This window comes from Fonsecaea pedrosoi, assembly GCF_000835455.1.
Source record: "Fonsecaea pedrosoi CBS 271.37 unplaced genomic scaffold supercont1.3, whole genome shotgun sequence".
In the NCBI taxonomy this organism is placed as follows: Eukaryota; Fungi; Ascomycota; class Eurotiomycetes; order Chaetothyriales; family Herpotrichiellaceae; genus Fonsecaea; species Fonsecaea pedrosoi.
The window spans coordinates 4,133,788-4,156,174 of NW_013550613.1; the positions used below are offsets into that span (position 1 = coordinate 4,133,788).

General features: G+C 52.4%; 9 protein-coding genes across 9 annotated transcripts; 7 read left to right on the top strand and 2 right to left on the bottom strand.

The window, feature by feature from the left end:
• Positions 1-115: 115 nt before the first annotated feature.
• Z517_05427 (uncharacterized protein) lies at positions 116-454 on the top strand (the record flags this gene model as incomplete). The annotated part of the gene is made up of 1 exon (XM_013430754.1): positions 116-454. One exon carries the CDS (start codon positions 116-118, stop codon positions 452-454), a length of 339 nt encoding a protein of 112 aa, XP_013286208.1.
• A 2,992-nt stretch (positions 455-3,446) lies between these two features.
• Z517_05428 (uncharacterized protein) lies at positions 3,447-5,391 on the top strand (the record flags this gene model as incomplete). The annotated part of the gene is made up of 9 exons (XM_013430755.1): positions 3,447-3,678; positions 3,730-3,891; positions 3,940-4,054; positions 4,097-4,169; positions 4,242-4,618; positions 4,672-4,904; positions 4,956-4,991; positions 5,042-5,106; positions 5,161-5,391. 9 exons carry the CDS (start codon positions 3,447-3,449, stop codon positions 5,389-5,391), a joined length of 1,524 nt encoding a protein of 507 aa, XP_013286209.1.
• Positions 5,392-5,772: 381 nt separating this feature from the next.
• Positions 5,773-7,058, top strand: Z517_05429 (uncharacterized protein; the record flags this gene model as incomplete). The annotated part of the gene is made up of 2 exons (XM_013430756.1): positions 5,773-5,936; positions 6,011-7,058. 2 exons carry the CDS (start codon positions 5,773-5,775, stop codon positions 7,056-7,058), a joined length of 1,212 nt encoding a protein of 403 aa, XP_013286210.1.
• Positions 7,059-8,007: 949 nt separating this feature from the next.
• Positions 8,008-8,774, top strand: Z517_05430 (uncharacterized protein; the record flags this gene model as incomplete). Its single annotated transcript, XM_013430757.1, has 3 exons — positions 8,008-8,022; positions 8,140-8,559; positions 8,637-8,774. 3 exons carry the CDS (start codon positions 8,008-8,010, stop codon positions 8,772-8,774), a joined length of 573 nt encoding a protein of 190 aa, XP_013286211.1.
• Positions 8,775-9,151: 377 nt separating this feature from the next.
• On the bottom strand, positions 9,152-10,885 carry Z517_05431 (uncharacterized protein; the record flags this gene model as incomplete). Its single annotated transcript, XM_013430758.1, has 1 exon — positions 9,152-10,885. One exon carries the CDS (start codon positions 10,883-10,885, stop codon positions 9,152-9,154), a length of 1,734 nt encoding a protein of 577 aa, XP_013286212.1.
• A 3,214-nt stretch (positions 10,886-14,099) lies between these two features.
• Positions 14,100-15,350, top strand: Z517_05432 (uncharacterized protein; the record flags this gene model as incomplete). The annotated part of the gene is made up of 2 exons (XM_013430759.1): positions 14,100-14,111; positions 14,241-15,350. 2 exons carry the CDS (start codon positions 14,100-14,102, stop codon positions 15,348-15,350), a joined length of 1,122 nt encoding a protein of 373 aa, XP_013286213.1.
• A 2,630-nt stretch (positions 15,351-17,980) lies between these two features.
• Positions 17,981-19,154, top strand: Z517_05433 (uncharacterized protein; the record flags this gene model as incomplete). Its single annotated transcript, XM_013430760.1, has 3 exons — positions 17,981-18,434; positions 18,554-18,693; positions 18,759-19,154. 3 exons carry the CDS (start codon positions 17,981-17,983, stop codon positions 19,152-19,154), a joined length of 990 nt encoding a protein of 329 aa, XP_013286214.1.
• Positions 19,155-19,317: 163 nt separating this feature from the next.
• On the bottom strand, positions 19,318-19,899 carry Z517_05434 (uncharacterized protein; the record flags this gene model as incomplete). The annotated part of the gene is made up of 1 exon (XM_013430761.1): positions 19,318-19,899. The coding sequence occupies one exon, from the start codon at positions 19,897-19,899 to the stop codon at positions 19,318-19,320; it is 582 nt and encodes a 193-aa protein (XP_013286215.1).
• Positions 19,900-20,276: 377 nt separating this feature from the next.
• Z517_05435 (NADH-ubiquinone oxidoreductase 19.3 kDa subunit, mitochondrial) lies at positions 20,277-21,046 on the top strand (the record flags this gene model as incomplete). The annotated part of the gene is made up of 2 exons (XM_013430762.1): positions 20,277-20,952; positions 21,006-21,046. 2 exons carry the CDS (start codon positions 20,277-20,279, stop codon positions 21,044-21,046), a joined length of 717 nt encoding a protein of 238 aa, XP_013286216.1.
• Positions 21,047-22,387: the final 1,341 nt, after the last annotated feature.

Sequence of the window (22,387 nt, forward strand, 5' to 3'; positions counted from 1 at the left end):
AGTTGAATTCGTCCAAGTCTTCCTATTTCTGACATTAGTGTTGTGATGCAGTCCGCGGCCAGGCTCCAATTCAAGCAGTCTCCCAACCATCTTACCGTCGGCCGCACCGGACAAAATGACATGTACGGAGAAAGAGCTGAGGTCACCGGCACAGTTCTACAACACAATGAGACATATCGATGAGCAATCCTTCACGGTCGCGTCGTCAATCTTCCAAGAGCTTAGGCAGATTCTTGTGCGGCACGAAGTGAACGATACCTTCGCGATTGAGATACTACATCGCCATCTTTGGCTGGCGCCGAATAGTGTCATGCTGCACGGTCGTTCGAACGGCGAGGATTATTGTCAACCTGTTCTTGCCACTAGTGCAGACAGAATTGCAACATATGATCCGTCAAGGTCCGCTCAAATTGTCGTTCGAACCACTCAGCACTCCGTGGTCGTCGGTCATTAAGCTCATATTGCTTTCTCAAATGGAGCGCCATCCCCCGATGAAATTCTGACGATGATTTGAAGGGGCCAACAATTTGAGGTTACTGGCCAAACCAATCGAAAAATCTATGGGGAATAGGTCCTCCCATAACGCTGCAAACAATGTTTGGTGGTGGTATCGAGCGTATTTTGGCCAAATCGCTCCTTAGCTGGTTATATATCGAGCTCTTTTCAGTCTCTAACAGTATATCCCATATATCCCAAAGACTCTGTGCTGGGAGTAGTCGCATTATGAGGTAGAGGACATCTTTCTCTCGATACATTGCGTATAGCCGAGGCGCAGGGACGGATGGACAATACTTTTTCCAGGAAGAGGAGCGCAGTTCCTTCCTTTTCCTTGATATAGCGACCATGTTTGATAACGAAATGATCTCGTACTAGTTCAACCCGTCCGAAGTTGCTGCCATAATTCTCGCGTTTCGTGAGAATGACTTCAGCCTCTCGAATCCCGGCCGAGGTCGGGAGAGGTCCTGGAAGCTCTTGAGGGTTCCGAAAATACGGAAGGTCGGTCGCAACGAGAGTTGAATCCAAGGCGGAACCGAGAATGTCCAGTGCGTCAGGGCGAACGGCGAGAAATGCTTGTGGTAAGCTTGTCTTACTTACGTCGTCCAAAGATATGAGTTGGATATCCACATAGACATATGGATAAACCAACTCTCTCGAAAGGTGGTTGGGTTACAACTGTATCTGGTAGAGCCATCTACTGAATAAAGGTAGTAATGATGCCACCAAAATAAGTGAGTGCTGTCTAGTTATTGGTATTGGTGGTGGACAAGTGTGGCCTCATTTGTTCGGTCTGAAGCGATGCAAGGGCGGCGACAACCTCATCCGCAGAACGATAAGTACCATGTCTGCAATTTTGGACGATTCCAGCAACTGGAAGGGTTTTGACGTCTGGAGGAAAACACTGAGATTTGTAATTTTGCCCGACTATCTCGTCGGGTTCATCTTGGTAAGGCCGCGTGGTCGTCCATATTTCATAGATAGTTGAACCAGGCGCGAAGAGTTCGCTTTGAATGGATGGATTCTCGTAAGTATCGTCCCAACGTTGAGATCAGTATTCGTAACCAGCTGTTGCCGGCTTTCCGTGAATTGAGGAGCCTCCAAAGTCGCATAACTTAATCCCGTCGCATTTTAGAAGAATATTGTGACAGCCGATATCTCCTTGTACGATGTTTTTTTGGTGTAAAAATGCCACGCCCTCTGCGACTTGACAAGACCACTTGAGAGCCTGATTATACGACGGAGTCTTCTCCTGCTTCTGAAGCTCTAGGAGATGCTTCCGGAGCGGTTCACCGAACCTCTCTAGAATAATTCCTCGTTGGACCGAGGAGATACATCGACATATTCGGGGATGAGACCCTAGATGCTGGTATACGGATCTCTCGATCTGGAGGTCTTCAAGGCTTTCGTTGGTTGCGTACTTATTGTCATATGTGGGAGCGATTTTACCACAGGGTGCTCGTCGAGAGAGTATACAATGCCTGAGACTCCAATCCCGAGCCACTCAAGTCCGTCGGTCTGAAGAACTGGTAAGGAAGAGTCATCTTGCATGGTACAGCAATCGCAAAAAGCCTGCATTCATAGGGTCATCGTGTAACAGTCAATGTAGATGAAGATGATCTTGTTATCCATAAAAGAAAAGAAAAGAAATCAAGTGGGTTAAATCAGTGCCATTATTACAGGCTCTGGCCACCTGGGAACAAATCCACTCTCCCGGACCCAAGACTCACCCCGCTGATCCTCGTCCGCGTGGCGTCAGACCATGCCAAACCTGCTCTAGTTCCGAATCTCTGATACGCATTTGCACCTGAAAGTGTAGTTATCAAAGGGTAGTGCATTTACTCGAGGTTGATATGCGATGAAGGTCGCCATGGCTGAAAAGCGAAGAAATACGAGCAGAGCGGTCGACAGTGGTTCAGAAAGATCATGAAGGACATGAAGAATGTGCGCAGCCTTGGCTTGTGGAGCTGCGCCAAAAACCAGACTTAATTTCCTCCTTCTTTCTCCCTTTCGCGGTTGTATTCCACACTAGTAACAATGTGTTATCCTTTTCTACCATATGCAGGGTGCTCTCTATCTTCCTCTCGAGAGAATGCTAAAAATGAGACCGAAAACTCCGGTTGCAGAATGTCTCTCTCAGTGCCCAGCCTCAATGGACCAGTCATTACCAGCACAAGCGCCCTGCTCCTATGTACCTCATCTTCTCGAGCCGAAACTGAACCCCCAATGTGTCATTCGCTTATGCACGGTGACCAAAATCATTGTCTCCAGTTGTTCGTCAGTCAATACTCGGTATTATTGCTGAGGGGGTCAACATCTCCACGAGAAATAGAGCTACCACCTATCCAGACCTCAAAGGCTCAGGCTCAAACATCCGTGTTATCAGGAAAGCTGTAGAGTGCGAACGGCGCCTCCTGCCATAAAGAGGAATAGCCTTTGATGCGGCCGCGCGACTGACTCTATACATGTCCCGAGAAGCATATCCCAATGTCGCTCATCTCCGGCGTCACTCGCGGCGATAAATGGCAGGTGATAAAGGATTTGGATATGCCGGGATGAATGGGAAGCGCTGTGGCATTTCATATCTTGATCCCTTGTTATCTTGATCTCCGCACTTGCAGATCCTGAGGAGAGTGACAAGGGGATCGACGGCGATGCCCACCCATACCGCCTCGGTCAGGTTCCACCGCCGTTAACTCTAGGGATTGACCTTTCTTACAATGGCAGGTCGAGAACTTTTGTGTCGGCATGTCGCGTGCAGACTTCCAAGGTGATTGGCTGCATCTCTGGATTTTCGAGATAATCCCCCATAATGGGCAGCTGCGAGTCTGTCGGCATATGGCCGAACATAGCTCATATACGCTGAGCTAGATATACCTTGGAGGTGAGATGTGCTTTGGTGTCACTACGTCTTTGCATCAGAAGCACTTCCTCTCTGGTCAGTCCACGAAATGAAGGACGACATCGAAACACACCAGACCAGAGTGACCTCTGTCGAGAGCATCGACGAGAAACTCGTCGACTACAGAGATGTGGACGCAGCCCTTGGGTTTCTGCGGGCCAACGCCCAAGCTGGACAGGTGATTGATATTGATGAGAAGAAGCTCATGCGAAAGGTCGATTGGATGATCATGCCGTTGATGTTTGCCTGTTACTATTTGCAATACACCGACAAGACTTTGCGTGAGTTTATGTGTGGCGAAACTAGTTGAGCGGTTGCTAACAATGATATAGTCTCCTATGCAGCGATCATGGGGGTCATTGAGGACACCCATATGCCGTCGAACGGGTTCTCGAATTTGGCAATCGCCTTCTATGTGGCGTTTTTGTTCTGCGAGCCATTCCAGTCCTTCCTTATCCAGAAGTTCCCCACTGCGAAGTACTTGGGCTGCAATGGTAAGTGGCAGATTGGTGACTTTATGATGAAGTGGACTAATGATGCAGTGATTCTATGGGGCATCGTAGTTTCCCTGAACTGCGTCTGCCACAATTTTGCATCCATCGTCGCCCTTCGAGTTTTGCTCGGGGTGTTCGAGTCGTGTGTCGCTCCTAGGCAAGTGTCTTGACAACCCAGGCCTAAAATGGCGTCTGACAGTTGCAGCCTGGTTATCCTCACAGCCATGTGGTACAAACGGCATGAACAAGTTTCACGGATGGGGATCTGGTATCAAGGGGTTCGTACTGTTTTTCAGAGACCTTCTGTTGTCACTCGGCTGGTATGGATGCAGCTAACAGACATGTTCTAGACATCGGTAGCGCCGGCCGTGTCTTCTCTGGCCTCATATGGCTTCCTCCACTACACCAACTCCCATCCACATCTCCATTTCAAGTCATGGCAAATATTGTTCCTGGTCTTCGGGATCATCACAATTGCTATCGGCATCTTGGTTGTGCTCTTCCTCCCAGACAACCCGATGAAAAGCCGGTTGTCGGCGGAAGAGAAGATCTACATTATCGAGCGAGTTCGAGAGAATCAGACTGGGATTGAAAACAAGAGATTGAAGACTAAGCAAGTCAAGGAGGTGCTCACCGATTACAGGACCTGGCTGTTGAGCTTGGTTGTAATCACCACCAACGTGCCCAATGGTGCCGTCAGCTCTTTCTCGAGCATCATTATCGAGAAGTATGTGGCAACGGATCCTTGTGCACTTATTCTTACTAACCTCTTCCCCAAAGCTTTGGTTATGATGAATACACAACACTGCTTCTCAACCTTCCGGGATGCGCGGTTGCTTTTGTGTCGGTCGGGCTCGGAACATGGTGGGCGGGCAAATACAATGGTAGGGGTATTGCCATCATTGTCCTCACCATTCCGACCTTACTTGGAGGGGCTTTGATGGCGTGGCTGCCTCCTGAGAATAAGGGCGGCTTGCTAGCCGGCAATTTCATGACCAACACCGTTGGCGCGAGTAAGCTGGAGTCGACCGCAACATTTCATGACCGCTGCTAACAACTACTAGCCCTTCCGCTGTTGTATAGCTGGATCACGTCGAACTGTAAGTTGTTCTCATATGCCATGTCGGGGTGCGTTGCTGACACCTTGTAGATGCCGGACATACGAAGAAGATCACCATGAACGCGCTTGTATTGATGAGCTTCTGCGTGGGCAATGTACGTCTTGATCATGCGTTTGCTATAATGAGTGAACTGACGCTGTGTGTCCAGATCATTGGCCCCGAGACCTTCCAATCCAAAGATGCCCCCCAATATATCCCGGCCAAGCTTACCATTGTGGTGATTCTCGCCGTCGCCATTGCGCTGGCGATCACGCTGGATTTGCTGTATGCATGGGAGAACAAGAAGAGGGACCGCGAAGAACCGCAAGACCTGCCACCCGACCACGAGTTCCTTGATATGACAGACAAGGAGAACAGGAACTTTAGATATCTGCTGTGATTCTCCTTGTGTCTTTGACAGGAACCACAGGGGGCGAGAGGGTAGCCTAGACGCATGGCACAGGCGTGGAATATCGCAGGGACAACACACAGTCATGACCATAGAGACATTTGTTTCCGATTTGGAAATCTAGATAGAAATCTGACATTCGTTCAGCATGACTACAGAGACATTGGAGGAGAATCAGTTAAGTCCTTGTACGTCTGTTGTTCCTGATCTACTCGTGCCGTCAACACCCGCTGGAGCCCCGGATTCGATCAACCGAGGCGGACATTTGGCGGACAACGAGGCGCACATTTGATCGACAGCTGGGGAAAAAAGAAACCCATTACCATCTAAAATTTCTCCTTTCTGCTATCATTTTTCCTGAACCCACACCATATGGAAGCTAGTGATGACGGCACCACCCCTACGCCTGGACCAAGTCCGCCTGCCGGTCCCAGTGCTCCGCGCCAACAGGCTCGAGCCTTTTTGTCATGCGGCTTCTGTCGCAAGAGGAAGCGGAAATGCGACAGGTGTCTACCCGAGTGCTCGCTCTGTCGAAGGTGAGTCTGTGCCTCTGTCTACCTTGTTTAGCCAATCAAGCAGACTCCACCATATACTGATCATCGTTCTACAGACACCGACGGAAATGCATCTATCCCCAGCGCAGAGTCCCTACCCCTAGAGCGGAGGACGGGGAGGAGGGCGAGGAAGTGTCCCTCCCCACGGAAAAAGGAATCGAGCCTCAGCCGGCAGAGGCGGTGGTCGTCTACTTTCTGGATCACGATGTCTTCAAGTGCGGCCAGATGGTGGTCGCGGATGTGCAGTCGACCGTGCCTCGAAACGTGTCGGCCCTTCTAGGAGACGCTGCCACACTTCAACAGGACGGCGCAGAATACTTTCGGACCGTCCACTGTTGGTGGTCCATCATTTCCAAGCATTCGTTCTACAACCGCCTCGTGAACCCTTTGGTGCCACGACAAGGGGATGTCGCCCTGCTTTTGCTCTGCATGAAACTGATCATCTGGAGACCGTCGGAGGAACGACAAGACCCTCGGATACCGTTGTATCTGGCTGCAAAGCACTACGCGACCGAGCTCGAGGTGGCGGGAGCCTTCAGCATCCGTGGCCTCCAGGCAGCCGTGCTGATTGCGGTCTATGAATTCGCTCATGCGATCTACCCATCTGCAGTCCTGTCCATTGCCTCCTGCGCAAGATCTGGGAGGGCTCTGAACATCCACCTGACGTTAACAGAGAGGCCGGCGGAATGTATCGATGGTTTCCAGTCGGAGGAGAAGAGACGGTTGTGGTGGTCAATCCTGATCCTCGATCGCTTCGCAAACATAAGCTGTCCGGGCAGACGCAACTTTGAAACCGACGATCCCAGCCCAGAGGATCTTCTACCTGTCGATGACGCGGCTTGGGATGCCGGCATGGTCACTCCCCACGACAGGATGACCATCTCGTGCCCGTCGACGGAAAGGATGGGCCGATTCGCCAAGTTGGCCCAGGCGACACATCTCCTTTGTCGTGTGCTCCAGCACGTTGGCGACGACTCGATGGAAGCCGAGTTTCGAGAGACCCAGGAGCGGCAGCTGGAGAAGGCGATTCAGATGTCGATTCGGATGGTGAGCGGCGTCCTCAAAGGTCCCGCGGGCGCTCACGCTCAGATTTGTTACAGGTAAGTGTCATTCCCCCTGGACACACATGGCCAGGTTAGGGCTGGGCTCATCTGGGCGAAAGTTCCCTGTTCGTCCTGTACGACAACGCTCTGCGCATCGAGCCATCCACGCCCACCGAACTGAGACGTCGTGATCATGCACGGGATCTGCTCGAACGAGTCTCGAAGACGTGCTCAACTTCCTCCGCACACTTCCTCCAAGGGAACGCACTCCCGGTCGACATGGTCACTCCGTTCGTTCTGCATTGGCAGTACCGAGCCGCGGCGTTTTACGTGCGAACGGTCAGGGAGAGATCCAACAGCGACCACGCAAGGAGTTTGGAGACTCTCAAGAGGGGACTGAGGCGGCTTGACACGAGGTGGAAAATTGCAGGTACTTACAAACATAGCTGAGCGGCTTCTCGCCCAGCATCTTTTCCTTTGACTCACTAAGTGACGAATGATGATCTGCAGGGACTTATTTACGGATGCTGGAAGCCAGGGAAGTCATGCTTAGCATCTAGCGGAATGGAGACTCGACGTCCGCCTCATTGTCCGTCTCTCCGCCATATGTCCACCATTTGCCGCTCAGTCCGCCGTCCTCCCCCAAAGTCCGCCTTGTCCACCCAACAGCAGGTTACCACACCTCCGCATTTTTTCATCGATCATCCGATCTAGGGCTTGGATCTCGTCGCGCTTATGAGACTTAGCTTGTTCTTTGGCGAAACAGCTGGTCGAAGCACAGAAGTCTCGAGAACGCAACTAACACCTCACCCAATCAGTCCTAAGCTAGACGAAGAGCCCGTCAAGCACATACTGCAACGCTGTTCGGCGTCTATATAATGGAACCGTTCGACTGCCAGAATGGTTCTGCTGCCACCGCATTCGCCCGTTGACACTGAATCTATTCAACCATCTTTACACAGAACGCCAAACCCTACAACAGCAGTCTCAAGCCAGGGCCTCACGCCAACATGCCCATCTACAGCGTAAGTCAAATCACCTTCTCTCCTTCTGACCAAGAACCCCCCCTCTACACCCCGGGGTTGTCTCTCTCTCTCTCTCTCACATCCCTCCTAACCATATCTACCATATCCACCCGACAGATCCAACACTCGTACCCCCTCACACAGGAGCAAAAAGCCGCATTGGCGCAAAAAATCACCGTGCTGCACAGCACCGAGTACCTGACCCCGTCGCTGTTTGTCAACGTGCACTTCGTCGCGGGCGAGCCGGCCGGCGACTTCTTCGTGGCGGGGAAGCCGTACAACCGCGGCGTGTCGTCGCCGAACCGCATCTTCGCGACCGTGCGGACGGGGCCGAAGCGCACAAAGGAGAGGTTCGACGCGTTTGCGCTCCGGCTCCAGAGCGCGTGGTATGACGTGGTCAACAACGGCACCGCTACCGCCGGCGTCAACGGGCACGGCGGCGAGATTACCAAGGAAGAGAAGCTGGCGAGGAAACTGCACTTCATAGCCTTTCAGCCTGTGATTGCCGCGCTTGAGAACGGCGTTCTCATTCCCAGCGTGAGTCTTCCCTCTGCCCCTCCCCCCTCCTTTTATTGCAACTAACCTTTTGGTTCCGATCTTGACATCCTATATAGGCCGACAACGAAGGCACCTGGCTCAAAGACAACCTGGCGTTTTTCACCGACCAGGCCGAGAACCACGACGACGAGCCATTCCGGGATCTCCTCCAAGAGCTAGACGAGAGGGCTGATTTGAAAAAGTTGCTCGAGTGAAGCTTTTACTATAGTGATATACTCGAGGTGGGATAGATAGGATGGAGAGAGGGAGGGAGGGAGATAAGGAGGTAGAGAGGAGGGAAGGGGATCACGGATCACGGATCACGGATCACAGCGATTTAGTTCATCACCACCGGTTCATCATCTTCTTCTCGGATGGATAGATCGTGGATGGTCGTCTGTGTCAAAATCCAACTGAATTCAATTCATTGCTTTTCTGACCTTTTGGGTGCATGACAGACAGACAGACAGACCGACCGACTATCTAGCCATGCTCGTGCCAGGAGAAAGGGAGCAAGTCAAACTCGCATGGTCACATGCCCGTATAACTCTTGATTATCCCAATCCCCAATATCAATCGGCTGTTACGAGTATCACAACCGGCTCTCACCGCTTTCCTTCTCCTTGGCCACGAGGTTCCTCTGCGCCTCCCACACTTTATCCCAGATGCGCATGCCGCGGTCCCACAACTCGTCCTCCTTGTCGTCGACCACGTTACCGTCCGCGGCCAGCCACCGGACATACCTCTCCCCACGGATGGCGCCCCGACTGCCCTGGACGGGTTCATCGCCGGCGAGGAAGCTGCCAAAGGGAGCCAAGAAGCGCTGGACCACACGTTTGTCTTCCTGGGTGAAGTCGGCGCGCCAGCCGCTTGCCCAAAAGATGGGGGCATCGAGGCCGTGGCACACCCCGACCGAGGGGGAGATCCAGCGGTCGAGGTTCTTGGCGCGCCAGGAAATCCGGTATCGGTGAACGCTGGTGGGCGGGAGGGGTTTGACGACGGCACCGCCAGGTCTCTGTTGTGGCGGGTTGAGCAGGATGTGCGTGAGACCCCGGAGCGAGGCGTGCACCTGTGCGTCCGCCACGATCTGGCTAAACACCTCGGCCCACTCGGCCGCGTTGGTCGAGTTGGTAGCTGGTATCGTGTACAGCGGTAACAGCGCCTTGACCACGTGTGCGGGATAGTAGTTGGCTAACTGGGTCATGAGTCCCTGGTACGACGAGGGCGGGTTGACGATCTTGTACAGCTCTTTCTCGTCGCAGACCTCGCCGAGAAAGACAGAGATGTTGTTCTCGGCGAGGCGGGTCGTGAACGAGCCCGAGTGCAGTGCTGAGAGGAACGTGCTGGGGACAAAACAGTCGTCGGTCGACGCGCGGAATGTGTGCATCTTCATCTTGGCCAGGGACGCGATCAGGTCCTTGGCCGGAATTTGGCGCATGCGCTCGAGTTTCTCTTGCGGCCGGCTCGACGATGGGATGCCAAAGATCGCGCAGAGGTCGTTGAACTGCTGGGTCAGAACTGGTGAGGTGGTCGGATTCGGCTGGATCGCCACCGCGTTGGACCACAGGTACACTCTCCTGATCAGTCTCTGCTCCGGAGGCAGGAGAGTGTCGTAGTTGAGCTGGAAAAAAGTGCTGTTGGCGCCGGCCGACAGGCCCCCCACGGTGATGTTGGATGCGTCGCCGCCAAACAGGTGGATGTTCTTCGCCACCCATTCCAGCGCACACCGTTGGTCCCACAGGCCGTAGTTTGATGGCGAAGCGTCTTCCTGGAGACTAGCCAGTTCGGATCCAGCCAAGAAGCCGAACAGATTGAGGCGGTAAGTTGGCGAGACGATGATGCGCGGTGTGGTACTGGCAATCAGGTCGAACGGGTCCGTGTCGTTCTGCTGCAGGGCGTCCCCAACCTGGAGCCAGCCGCCATGGATGTGGAACTGGACAGGCCACCCTTTCTTGTTCGGCGGAGCTGAAGCCGGAACCCAAATGTTCAGGTACAGGCAGTCTTCGTCCTGCTCATTCTCGACAGGCGGGGCGGCATTGGGATTTGCGATGGCGATTGAACCATGGTCATAGTGGGGTTGAGGGCAGATGGGCCCAAAGCGTGTGTAGTCCCCCGGTGCACCCTGTGAGCTGTTGAACGTAAAGTCATGTGGCAAGGCTTGAGGTCGACGCCATCGACGGGAACCCGTGGGCGGCAGCGCGTAAGGGACTTTGGCAAAGCGATATAGGATCGGTTTTCCTGTCAGGTCCCGCTGCTCGAGACCCTTGAGTGAGCCACGGGATGTCTCAAGGATGTAAGGATGTGAGGTTGATTCTGTTGGACGCATTGTGATCTTGTACTCGATATGTCCTGTGCTCTTTCAGGTCGGTGTGTTTTCTCGCAGAAGACACCAACCCAGAGATTCAACAATCTACTCTAGGTATGAACCTGAAGCACTTTCTTTACTGTCTTAGTGATCGCTGGATGGCGAGTCCTGTGCAGATATTCCTACCTCGTTGTGGTCCCTCTGGCAAAATCTAATAGCCGTTATATTGCTAGATTTTAGTCACCCAACGGCAGAGGAAAGCGATGGAGGTGGAGATAGAAGGATCTATCAACTTGTCCCCATCCCCATGATGGAGCCGAGGACGACAACAATTGCGCCAGGCGTTGATCTCCATCGGTAGTTGATTTAACCCCGCCGATAGCGGAAGGGGGAAGAGCGGAGCCTTTCCGCCGGCATCAGCACCGAGGCTCCGGGGAAGTCGAAGTTGCTTGGGGAAAGCATTTACTTGTATTCCTCGATGTTGTCTTCATCTTTGATGAACGCCGAGTACAGTATGGCCGAATTTCCCTGTATTTGGCAAAGTCCATGCTCTTCAGTTGAGAAAAGCCGATCCAACAACAGACAGAACAATGTGATGTGTCACGGGTGCATCGGTCTGGAACGCCTTTGACGAGAGCTATCATCTTTGCCGTCTCACCAGAATGTACACTGGCTGGCGCTGAAGCCCATCAAGGTGTTATGCCCGGCTAACTTCTGTCTCCAGGTTTGAGCAAGGAAGAAAAACATGGTTGAGGTGAACAGGGGAACAAACATCCATACTGGCAAAGAATTGTCATGCCTGTTCGTAAATCAAATTCGGGTAATAGGAGCGGCGAGCTGGAGGAACATCCTTGTACTCTAGATACTCTGGGGTGAGGTCTAGCTGCAGCAAACCCATAAGGCTTGCAGTGGCCGCACCTCGCAATCTTGTCTACTATCGCTCCTGCATAGCACGCCAAAGCAAGGTTGGCATCGCATGCACGTTTGTTCCACATTGGCCTTTGATAAATTGACTTGGGGCTTGATAAAAGACGTCATGGCTTTGGGTCCATGGGCCTTGGGGCGCGGCACGAGCGGGTGGCTTGATCGGTACGAAGATGAAGTCACAGTGGCTAAAGAACAGCCACATGTGGGTATATGCATGGGCCGCTGCGGCAATCGTTACTGGTCTCGCCTGAAGCTCTGATCGAGGACCAGGCTGATCATGTATGCAACCTCTTACTGCGTCGTGCCATAGAGACAGACAGTGATATTCCTGTTCCGATTTCCCGAACCCAAGAGAGTCTGGAATTTTGTCGATGATCCGTGGGACAAATTAAGATCAGCGGTGAGCTGGCTGTCGAGGGAGATCATCAGGCTATCAGCTTCTGGACCGAGGAGATCCCGGGCTCGATTGTGACGATCCAAACAGGTTGAAACAGGCTCAAACGCTTTCGATTATTGGCCGGGATACAGGTCTGCACATGGGAGAAAGTCAATAAAACATTGTGACCAGCCATTGGATTTGACCTCAGCGTTGGATCAAGTGAGAGCAGGAAGGTCGACTGACTTACCGCCTGAGAGATATTTTGATCGTGTGAGGCTGATGGTCATCTTTGGGCCAGGTGACGGCGGGTTCCAACTGTCACTCGTAGGCCATCACATAGCCGCCGGAAGAAGCACCAGGGCGGGCGAGCAAGGGCTATTTCAAGCAGCTGTAGATAAATCACTCGAAACGGTCCAATGAACAGATGGAGTAGGGACAATTAGAGAAGAAAAATCGTGCCCAACAGATGAGGCAAACGGTTCGCAAATGACGAAACAGATTCGAGGAGGAAGATGTGAGTGTGGACTGATGTGATACGTTCCAGATGCGTCCGTATCTGCTTTGCCTGGTCGTTGTGCTCGGGAGGCCAGATTGACACCCAGGGAAGTTTCCATGGTTAAAAGCCAGGCCTAATCGAGCCCCAACAATCGAGTCGGACCTTGTTAAGTAAGCCAAGGAGAGGCCGACCACCGCCACCGGTTAAGCGGGGGGCTTTGACCTGCCCTAGCCTACCTAGGCCCTTCGGTACGTGTTCGGTGCCCAGGCACCTGTCTGAGGTCAGTGAGCTGTCCCTCGTGGGATGGTTCGCCTAGGCTTCAAACAAAAGGCAACCAACGGAATTTGACCAGGAATCTCATTTCTGTTCGGAATTGCTGGGTATGAGGAATCTATCACTGTCCTCGACAACGTCTTCATAACCTTAGAATGAAGGCAGAGTAACACGGGCAACAGAGCCAGTCACCCAGTGACCAAGATTGGTATGTGAAATATCCCATAAACCCGCCTAGGTAAAGATAGGGCACCCCGTACCGAGCACACAAGCACTTGTTTAGGTATCCGCGGAGCATTTAAGCCTGTAGGTCAAGGGCGCAGGCGAAACTCTGCCCCCATCGGCGCCCCCATTTGCCTACTTGTATTTGCCCCTCTGACTGCCCCCTTCCACCCCTTCTGACCCAAGGACTTGACCCGCGGCTCCCCTCCTCGCCAATTATTGGCCACTCAAGGTCTCAGTTGCTAGCACTTCGGCTGCTTGTGATCAACTGTGCACGCCTTTCCCTTTTCTTTCCCTCATTTCATTCTCTCCCTCGTTTGCACTCCCCTTCGTTTTCCCCATCCCACCAACCTTCTCAAATCTGCTTCCTGTCCCTCTCTCACAAACAACAGAGGGAAACTCGCCACAGCTTGATCGACTTGTGAGTGTCGACTCACTTGTCATCAAGCATCTCTCATCACTCTTCTACATTGAAGACAAGGCCTGCACGGGGTTAGTCATCTCTTTCATCCAGTCCTCTTTCCCGCTTTACCCGCTTGGCTTTGCCTGTAACCTCAGCATCCTTTGTTCGCCCACACCGATTCATCCACACCTTCACCTTTCACCTTCCATCTTCACCTTTCATCCTCATCCTCATCTTCTCCCTCAAACCTTCACCTCCCCCTCCAGCTTCACTTCTTCCTTGCCCTTGTCACTTCCTCTCCTTGGAAATTTGCAGGACCATCCTGCTGCTTCTGTCACGTCGTCGAGACGGTGAAGGACTGCCGCGAGTGGGTTTGCTAATCAGGGTGGAAACAGGCTGAGACCAATTCAATCTCTCCTCAATAGCCACCGCCTTTTCCAGCAAACACCTCGACCCCCAAAATACCCCTCGGATCCCAATATCCTCATCCCTATCGAATAAGTTATTGCAGCGTTGCTGCTCGTCGATCATCAACATGACAACCATGGTACGTGAAAGAGTTGGCTTTGGTTGGGTTCAGGTTAAAGAAAGACACGGCTGCAAAAGAGTTGGACTCAAGAAGATTATGGTGGACTGCACGCCTCTGTCTTATATTTGCTAACTTGCATTTTGCTAGGATTTGCGTGTTGGTAATAAATACCGCATCGGTCGAAAGATCGGCAGTGGCAGTTTTGGAGACATCTACCTGGGCACCAACATCATCTCAGGTGAAGAAATTGCCATCAAACTCGAATCTGTCAAGGCCAAGCACCCTCAGCTCGAGTATGAAGCCCGGGTATACAAGTCTCTTGCTGGTGGTGTTGGAATTCCGTTCGTCCGCTGGTTTGGAACCGAATGTGATTACAATGCCATGGTTCTTGACCTGTTGGGCCCCAGCTTGGAGGATCTCTTCAATTTCTGCAACCGCAAATTCTCGCTCAAGACCGTCCTCCTCCTGGCCGATCAGCTCATCTCTCGCATCGAATACATTCACGCCAAGTCCTTCATCCACCGTGACATCAAACCAGACAACTTCCTGATGGGTATTGGCAAGAGAGGCAACCAGGTCAACGTGATCGACTTTGGTCTGGCCAAGAAGTACCGCGACCCCAAGACTCATTTCCACATCCCATACCGCGAGAACAAGAACTTGACCGGCACGGCTCGTTATGCCTCGATCAACACTCACTTGGGGGTGGAACAATCTCGCCGTGACGACATGGAGTCTCTAGGCTATGTCATGCTCTACTTCTGCCGTGGTTCTCTTCCATGGCAAGGTCTCAAGGCGGCCACCAAGAAGCAGAAGTACGATCGTATTATGGAGAAGAAGATGACTACTCCCACAGAGGTTCTGTGCCGTGGTTTCCCTAATGAGTTCGCCATCTACCTCAACTACACCCGCTCTCTCCGTTTCGATGACAAGCCAGACTACTCGTACTTGAGGAAGATTTTCCGGGATCTCTTCGTCCGAGAATCGTTCCAATACGACTACGTCTTTGACTGGACCGTCTACAAATACCAGAAAAATGCTCAGGCCATCGCCCAAGCTGCTGGCAACCAGACCACGGGGGAGGACGAGGAGAAGCCCCGACGTGGTGCCCATCCTGCGACAGCTGCTGCCACTGGAGCCCCTACCCCTCAACATGCCTCGCAGGCTGGCAAGCCTGCGGCTATTTCCAGCTCTCGACGCAAGGTCATCGAACGCGGTGCTAGCGGTAACGACCAGGGAGGAAGTGACAGGATGTGAGTACTGAAACCTCAAGGTTCCCATGTAAGGGATCTCCTCTGCGTTTTGCTTCGGTTTGCGTGGAGGTTTACCATGGCATCTGACTAATGCGCTAGTCTTCGACGTTAGGCTTCGTTCCGGTACAAGGATAACCACTGGCAACGGCGATTATCGTTGAAACGGAATGACGGCTTGGTGTTCTTTGCCAACTGACCTTGTTCCACCAACCTCTTCTCGAAGACCGCTGTCGGTCTTCCAGAACACAAACAAACCAATGGGTATGTCGGATCCGGCGCGGGGTTTGCTCTAGCACATGGCAGATCCGGACCGGGAATTGTGAGGACCTCACGGCAAAAACAAACTTTTACCTGAATGGCTTTTACTCGGCTCAATTCCTACATGCACTACTTGCACGATTACCTACGACTTTGATGGGGCGTCGGTCAACCTTTGTTTGACGAGCAATTCTATGCATGAGACATCAGACCTAGACGAAAGTTTGGCGACATACGACACGGCAGCATCAGTATGATCAATTGCTGTTCCATTGAGACAGGATTGACGACGGACTCGATTTCACGATCGTCCTGCTCTACCACGATGGATCACCACGACCTCGACACGTAGACCTAGTTATTCCAGAATCACCACCGACCATCCCTCGACACCTCGGCACGTTTTCCTTTATTGTCTTGGCTTCACGCTTTATGCTCACCATTTCGAGTACTGCTTCACAGGAAGAAGGGCATTGGGGATGGAAGAAATGCAATCGCAAGGGACGGCTAGCCAGTCTAGTCATGGCTAAGCGTTTTGATGATGTGCGGCCGGGACTTCCGAGTGGGAGGGGAAGAAAGCAATCTTGAGGCGAAGATGGCGAAGGACTTGTAAGGGGCCGATTCTGGGGAGGCATATGAACAGTAACTCATTGCTCTGGCGGAAGCAACATAATTAGTGGCGATGCAAAGGAGTCCCTGCTCTTTGACTCGACTAGCTAGTCCAATTCATATCAATGTGCTACCAAACGAAATGGAGGCGTAGTTAGTCTCACTCTGAATCTCGTAGTTGAGCAAACGGCCACACTTAGACTGTATGAGGGCGAAGCAGGTATGTACTCGGTACAGGTATGGACCTTCATTTGTATTTGCAGTGTTGTATACTTGATGTATTTGTAAGTACTTTATTCGGTAGGTACAGCGCTGTATAGGCCACGGGTGTGGTTACTCACCTCCCATATTACTCAGTCGCTCACTTACGTTACAACTTTCCATTCGACACGCCTCTCTACGACATACATATCGACACTATCTACTTGTATTAGCCTCACAATGCTCCAGACAGTTCTTGCAGCCACCCGGATAGTTACTCCCTGAACTTCTGGGGCTTCCTTTGTCGAGCCTAGTTCGTCTATCCTCGCTTACAAACATTCGTGATCTTGGTTACTTGGCAGCTGCGCCACTCAGGAGCTGCAATCACAGCAACCGGAGCAATCGCTGCTGGCCCTGGTGCCGACCACGCCGACCTCGCTCGAGAACGTCAAAGCTTCAGAGCCGATTTAACCCAAAGCCAGCGTTTTGCGACGGAGACACGTGAGGGTGAGCTTTGCAGCATAGCGATCAAGCCCCTCGGCCCCAGGAATGGCGTTCTGAAACACCACACTTTGTTCTCAGTACCTTGTAGCTGTTCCTCACCGACTTCCCCAGCGGAGCAGCACCTCAGAACCTCCTAGGTCCAACCTACCAACACACTTCTCCTCGCCACACAGATAACGACCTGTTGGTGAGTCCTGTCCCAGCAACTGCGCACACCTCGACCTTTGAGGCGAGGAAATGGTCCAGAAAAGGAGCAGCAAAAGAGAACAAAACAAAGCTGATTTTTACGTGATCCAGGGGTTCATTCGAACCGGACGGGAAGCAGACGAACCCTGCGTTGCGCTCCTCAAAGAGTTCTTTTCTAGCTTTCCACCCGTGGCCCTTTCGCCACTGGTCGTATCGGAGTAAGTACCTATTGATGGGTGTTTTACAAGCTCTCTCTTTCTTGCCCTGTCGCGGATCCGCTGGGGCGGTGGGATGTCGCAAGCCCCAAGACTCAGCCTTGCGGGATCGAGGAGATGTTGAGGGGTCGAGGATGGGAAACAAGTGCTTCCCAATATTCCTGGGAGAGGTGCTCGAGTGAGTTACTCTTTTGCTATTCTCCCCTTTCCCTACAATATCCTTCTGCCTGGTGTTATAGCTACTGCGCACGCTATATACATCGTAACCACCATTTTGCTGGGCAGTACGCTGCGCTTAGTAGTGCCTAGAACGCCATCCTAGATGGATACCAGGGGTATTGGACTCATTCGCTAATATAGAACTTTGTCAAAATCCAGATTTTCAACATTTTCCCCGGTGCAATCGCCGTCGCCCAGAATCAAGCTCTTGCTAAGTGGCGTATAAAGACAGCTGACTCGAGTGCTCTGATGCGCCAACGGAAGTAACTACGTGGTCGATTCAACAACAACACGATGCTTCTTTTACTTGTTACATTGTCAAATGCTCAAGATTGACTGACTGATAATACCGGCTGCCCCAGGTCCGAGCTTGTTTGTCATCCTGAATTGACCAACGGTCGGCCGAATCCAATTCCAACCGCATCAAGCCGGGTCGTCCAGAATGCCTGTCGAACTGCGCAAACGCCCTCCTCCAAAGGAGCCAGCTGCCCCACCCCCGCCAGCGAAACGAGGGGGCAGTAGCAGCAGCAGCAGCACGGTGAAAAAGCTCGCCGGTAAGGCCAAAGCCGCCGTGACTGGGATCGGGTCGTCGAAGTCAACCAAAAAGAAGGCTGGGCAGGATGCGGCCAACACCTCTGCCGCCATTCCCGAAACCGTCCCGGCCACCGCAGGCGTCAGCGACGAAACCAAAGCCGAGCCGACAGCGAACGGGAGCGCCGTCCCTGCAAAAGCAACTGCCTCCGGGAAGCTGAGTGTGGGTGACAAGATCGACCTGGAGGACTTTGGCGGCACGGTGCAGACGCACGACGGAACCAGCGTGACCGTGAAAGACTTGGTCGACAAGAGCGGCGCCGGCATTGTCATCTTTACGTACCCAAGAGCGAGTACGCCGGGTTGTAAGTTCAGTCATATCCCCCGCCTTTGCGTCATTTACTTCCACTCCCGACGGAGACAGTAGAGAGGTCTGGTGAAGCTGGATTGATCAACTGATCGACTGATATTTCTTACTGTACAGGCACCAATCAGGCTTGTCTTTTCCGGGACAATTATGCACCCATCACGGGTGCATCATTCGCTGTGTATGGATTGAGCACAGACAGTCCCAAGGCGAACACGACTTTTGCAACCAAGCAGAAGTTGCCATATCCGCTCTTGGTAAGTCCCCTCCGTACCACTTTTCGATGCCCACCCACATCTCTGGAGTACTAATTGAATGCTAGTGTGACCCCAATGCAACTTTGACCTCCGCCATTGGCATGAAAAAGCCAGGGCCCGGAAAATCTACCACCCGCGGAGTCGTCGTCATTGATAAACAGGGAACACTCCGCCTCTGGGAGCAAGCCGGCCCTGCCAAGACGCTCGAAGTAGTTTTGGAATATATCAAATCTCGGGGTACGACTGAGACGGAGGCTCCCGCTGCAGTGGCCGCACCATCTGCAGATGAGCCAGTCGCGTCTGAGGAGGCAGCGAAGCTTGCAGACCCAGACACCAAAATGGATGAGGTGCCGCTTGTGAGGACTCCCAGCAAAGCGGAGCAGGAGGCCGCTGAGACAGCGGCAGAGGTGGGTGAGACAGCGGCGAAGATCGATGCTGCTGAGGAAGAAGCAAAGCCATGAGAGGTTCTGCTTTGTCTTGTCCAAAATAGCAGAGGTGCAGGACTGTTGGTTTGCTTAATTTGTCCTTGCAGCGTTGATTATGATAGTTCCTTGTCGGCGTCCCAGGCGCATTCGGCGTCAATGAGTATTGTTTCTTGTCTTGAATGTTTTGTCATCGTCTCCTTCAAATGTTCCCAATTCCCGGATACCAAGCTCTCCCAATCCTCTGGATCTCGGCAATGAACTTTTTGCTTGTGATTTCCGGGCTCTTCCCTCCGTAGTTTGCTATCTGCAAGGGCGTCCTGTCATCAGGCATGTAGAATGGATTCAGCATGAGATGGATGTATGCGGTCTGTACGGCACGGAAGGCTGGTTTCAGATCTGCGTCTCTCAAGCCCACAGCTGCAGGTGGGAATCGTCTCTTGTCTTTTGCCTGTTCCTTCCCACCGTCTTCGTCGGACGAAGAGGACGGAGGTCGCCCCATCATGTCCACCACGATGATGAATTTGATCCCCGTGTTCGTGAGCCAGCCGTAGCACGAGAGCCTGTCATCGATGGCCTGGAGCAGCCCCAAGTCGGAATCGAGCAGTTTGGTGGTGCGAGCCCGCAGGTCGAAGATGTCGAGGCACGAGTTGAGGAGAAAGAGGAATTCGAGATCGGCATTGGCGGCCGTGTCGTGGGGAGGAAAGAGGGAGATGTGGAGAGGTTGGTCATGTTTGCCAATGACGCCGATGCATGCTATCGACGGTGACGAGTTGAGGGCCATGGAAGCACGACCCGTCGAGACAGATTTTGGGGTGTAAGAGAAGAGCAATTTTCTATGTTATACAAGCAGACAGGTTGACAAGTCGCATTGGAGGCTCTTCCCCAGATAATGCCCAATCAGGCAGGCCGATCTCGCTGTCCTGCCTGGTACGCATTCCAGCCAATGAACGAGCTCGCAATTCGCCGCGCATTTCGACATCATAGATTCTCTACCCGACGACACACAGCAGTTTCGCCTCTTTCCCTTCCTCGACGCCCTTCAAGTCTTTTCCCTTCAACGTCCAATTCTCCCCTCTCTTTCATCACCTGCGACATTGCGGAGCAAGATGATGTCTCTATCGAGGACGGTCGCTCCTCGAGCGCTGCGAGGTAAGCAGAATGAAGCTCCCTGGCCACAAAAACTCCCCGAAAGTCTCGATTGACAAAATCAACTGTACAGCGTCCAATGTCCTCCCATACTCTCTCATTCGCGCCGCCCCCGCCGCTTCGATCTCCTCGACCCCTTCGAAACCCGCCACCTCGGTTGTTTCGCAGGCTCCCACAGCTGGTGGCGATGCATCACGACTTCCGGTCACAGGTGGCATCCGTCGTGAAGTACCCCTCCCGTCACAAGAGCAGAAGAAAGGAGCGATGCAATATGCCCTCACCACACTGGACCAGATCGCCAACTGGGCTCGTCAGGGCTCACTGTGGCCCCTCACCTTCGGTCTGGCGTGCTGCGCCGTCGAAATGATGCACCTCTCCACCCCTCGATACGATCAGGATCGTCTCGGAATCATCTTTCGCGCGTCGCCCAGACAGAGTGATGTGATGATTGTGGCAGGAACACTCACCAATAAGATGGCACCGGCGCTGCGACAGGTGTATGACCAGATGCCGGAGCCGAGATGGGTGGTCTCAATGGGGTCTTGTGCCAACGGTGGAGGTTATTATCACTACAGCTACAGTGTGACGAGGGGGTGTGATCGCATTGTTCCTGTCGACATCTACGTGCCGGGCTGCCCGCCGACGAGCGAGGCATTGATGTACGGCATTTTTCAGTTGCAGAAAAAGAGTATGTTGGGTTTGCAATTCCTTCTTTGCCAATCAACTAACCAATGATGATAGTGAGACATACCCGTATCACAAGACTGTGGTACAGAAAGTAAGGGCACCGGAGAATGCCAGAGCTATAAGCATTTGCAGTGTCTGTGTCGTGGCATGGGCGTTCTTGAAGTGGGTTAGAGCATCTACTTTGCTTGTCCGTGTGCATTATGCTCGGGCACGCACACATCATGTACAGAATGAACTATTTGTTCGATGGATGTTATCTGCTCTGGGCATTCATCTTACTCATATGCGTCCATACCGAGCGTTTTTGAGCTCACTTGGCCAACACTGGTCAAGTATGGCGTTGGAGTGATTTACAATCCCCAGCTCATACGTATACTGATCAATATATTTCGCTGGCTAATCTACAGACGCGCTGGCTCATGGACCACAAACGGCACAGCACCGCACGGCACAGCACAGCAAGTGTTTTGTTTATTGGTCTTTTGATACATGGTTCACCGGGTTTCTATCCTAGCCCAATCCATCCTATCCTGTCCAAGCTTGACACCCATCGCCATTACCATCTGGTTTTCCGTCTGGTTCTACTTGTTTATTGTCCAATCATTGATTTTCCAGATGGGTTGATTGTTCTTATTGCTTTCATGGTGATTTATGGTGGTTTATGGCTATGACCTCGCTATGGCTCTGCTTGGATATCGCTATTTCAATCCACTTTTTTCTTCTCTTCATTCCATGGCGAGTCCCATACATCTATCTATGCGCCTCATCATATAGACTTGTGGACCACAAGTACAAGTATTCCCAGATGCCCGGATCCGCCTGTGTCCAGATGACTTAATGGCGTGGTTGTCTAGAACAGTGGAGTAGGGTGCAGTTCAGGAGAGCAGAGTTCAAACGTGTCATGGTGAGGGTGGTGAGGGTGTTTGTGAGTACTACCTACAGAAGGTAACGAGGTACGTACATACTTGGCATGTGTGGATGGATGGATGGATCACCCGTTCATTATCACGAGAAGAACCGTCGGCCCGTCCAGTGTGGTGAAATGATGAGAACAGACATACCTACATAGACAGAGGACGCAGGCAATAGATAGTCCTTTTTGACTCTACGGCGTCACCATATCGTGGAGTTTGAGAGCTGTGTTGAGGTACTGTCGGTCGAGAGAAAAGGGAAAAGGAGGAAATGGCTGAAAGCGGACTGACTCTATAGGGTGAGGGTGGACAAAGAATACATATACGTTCATTCATGCCTTCATTCAATGTGTATCTAATCCTTGATCGGAAGCGTGATACAGAATAGATGACGGAGACGCCGCCCAATGAGTGAGTTCCTTTGTCGAAACAAGGACATGGTACGAAGTCGGGCTGGGCCACCGTGGCACCTCTACATCCAAGGACAAATACCGTACAGTCATTGCATGTAAGCCTCTGTCCATA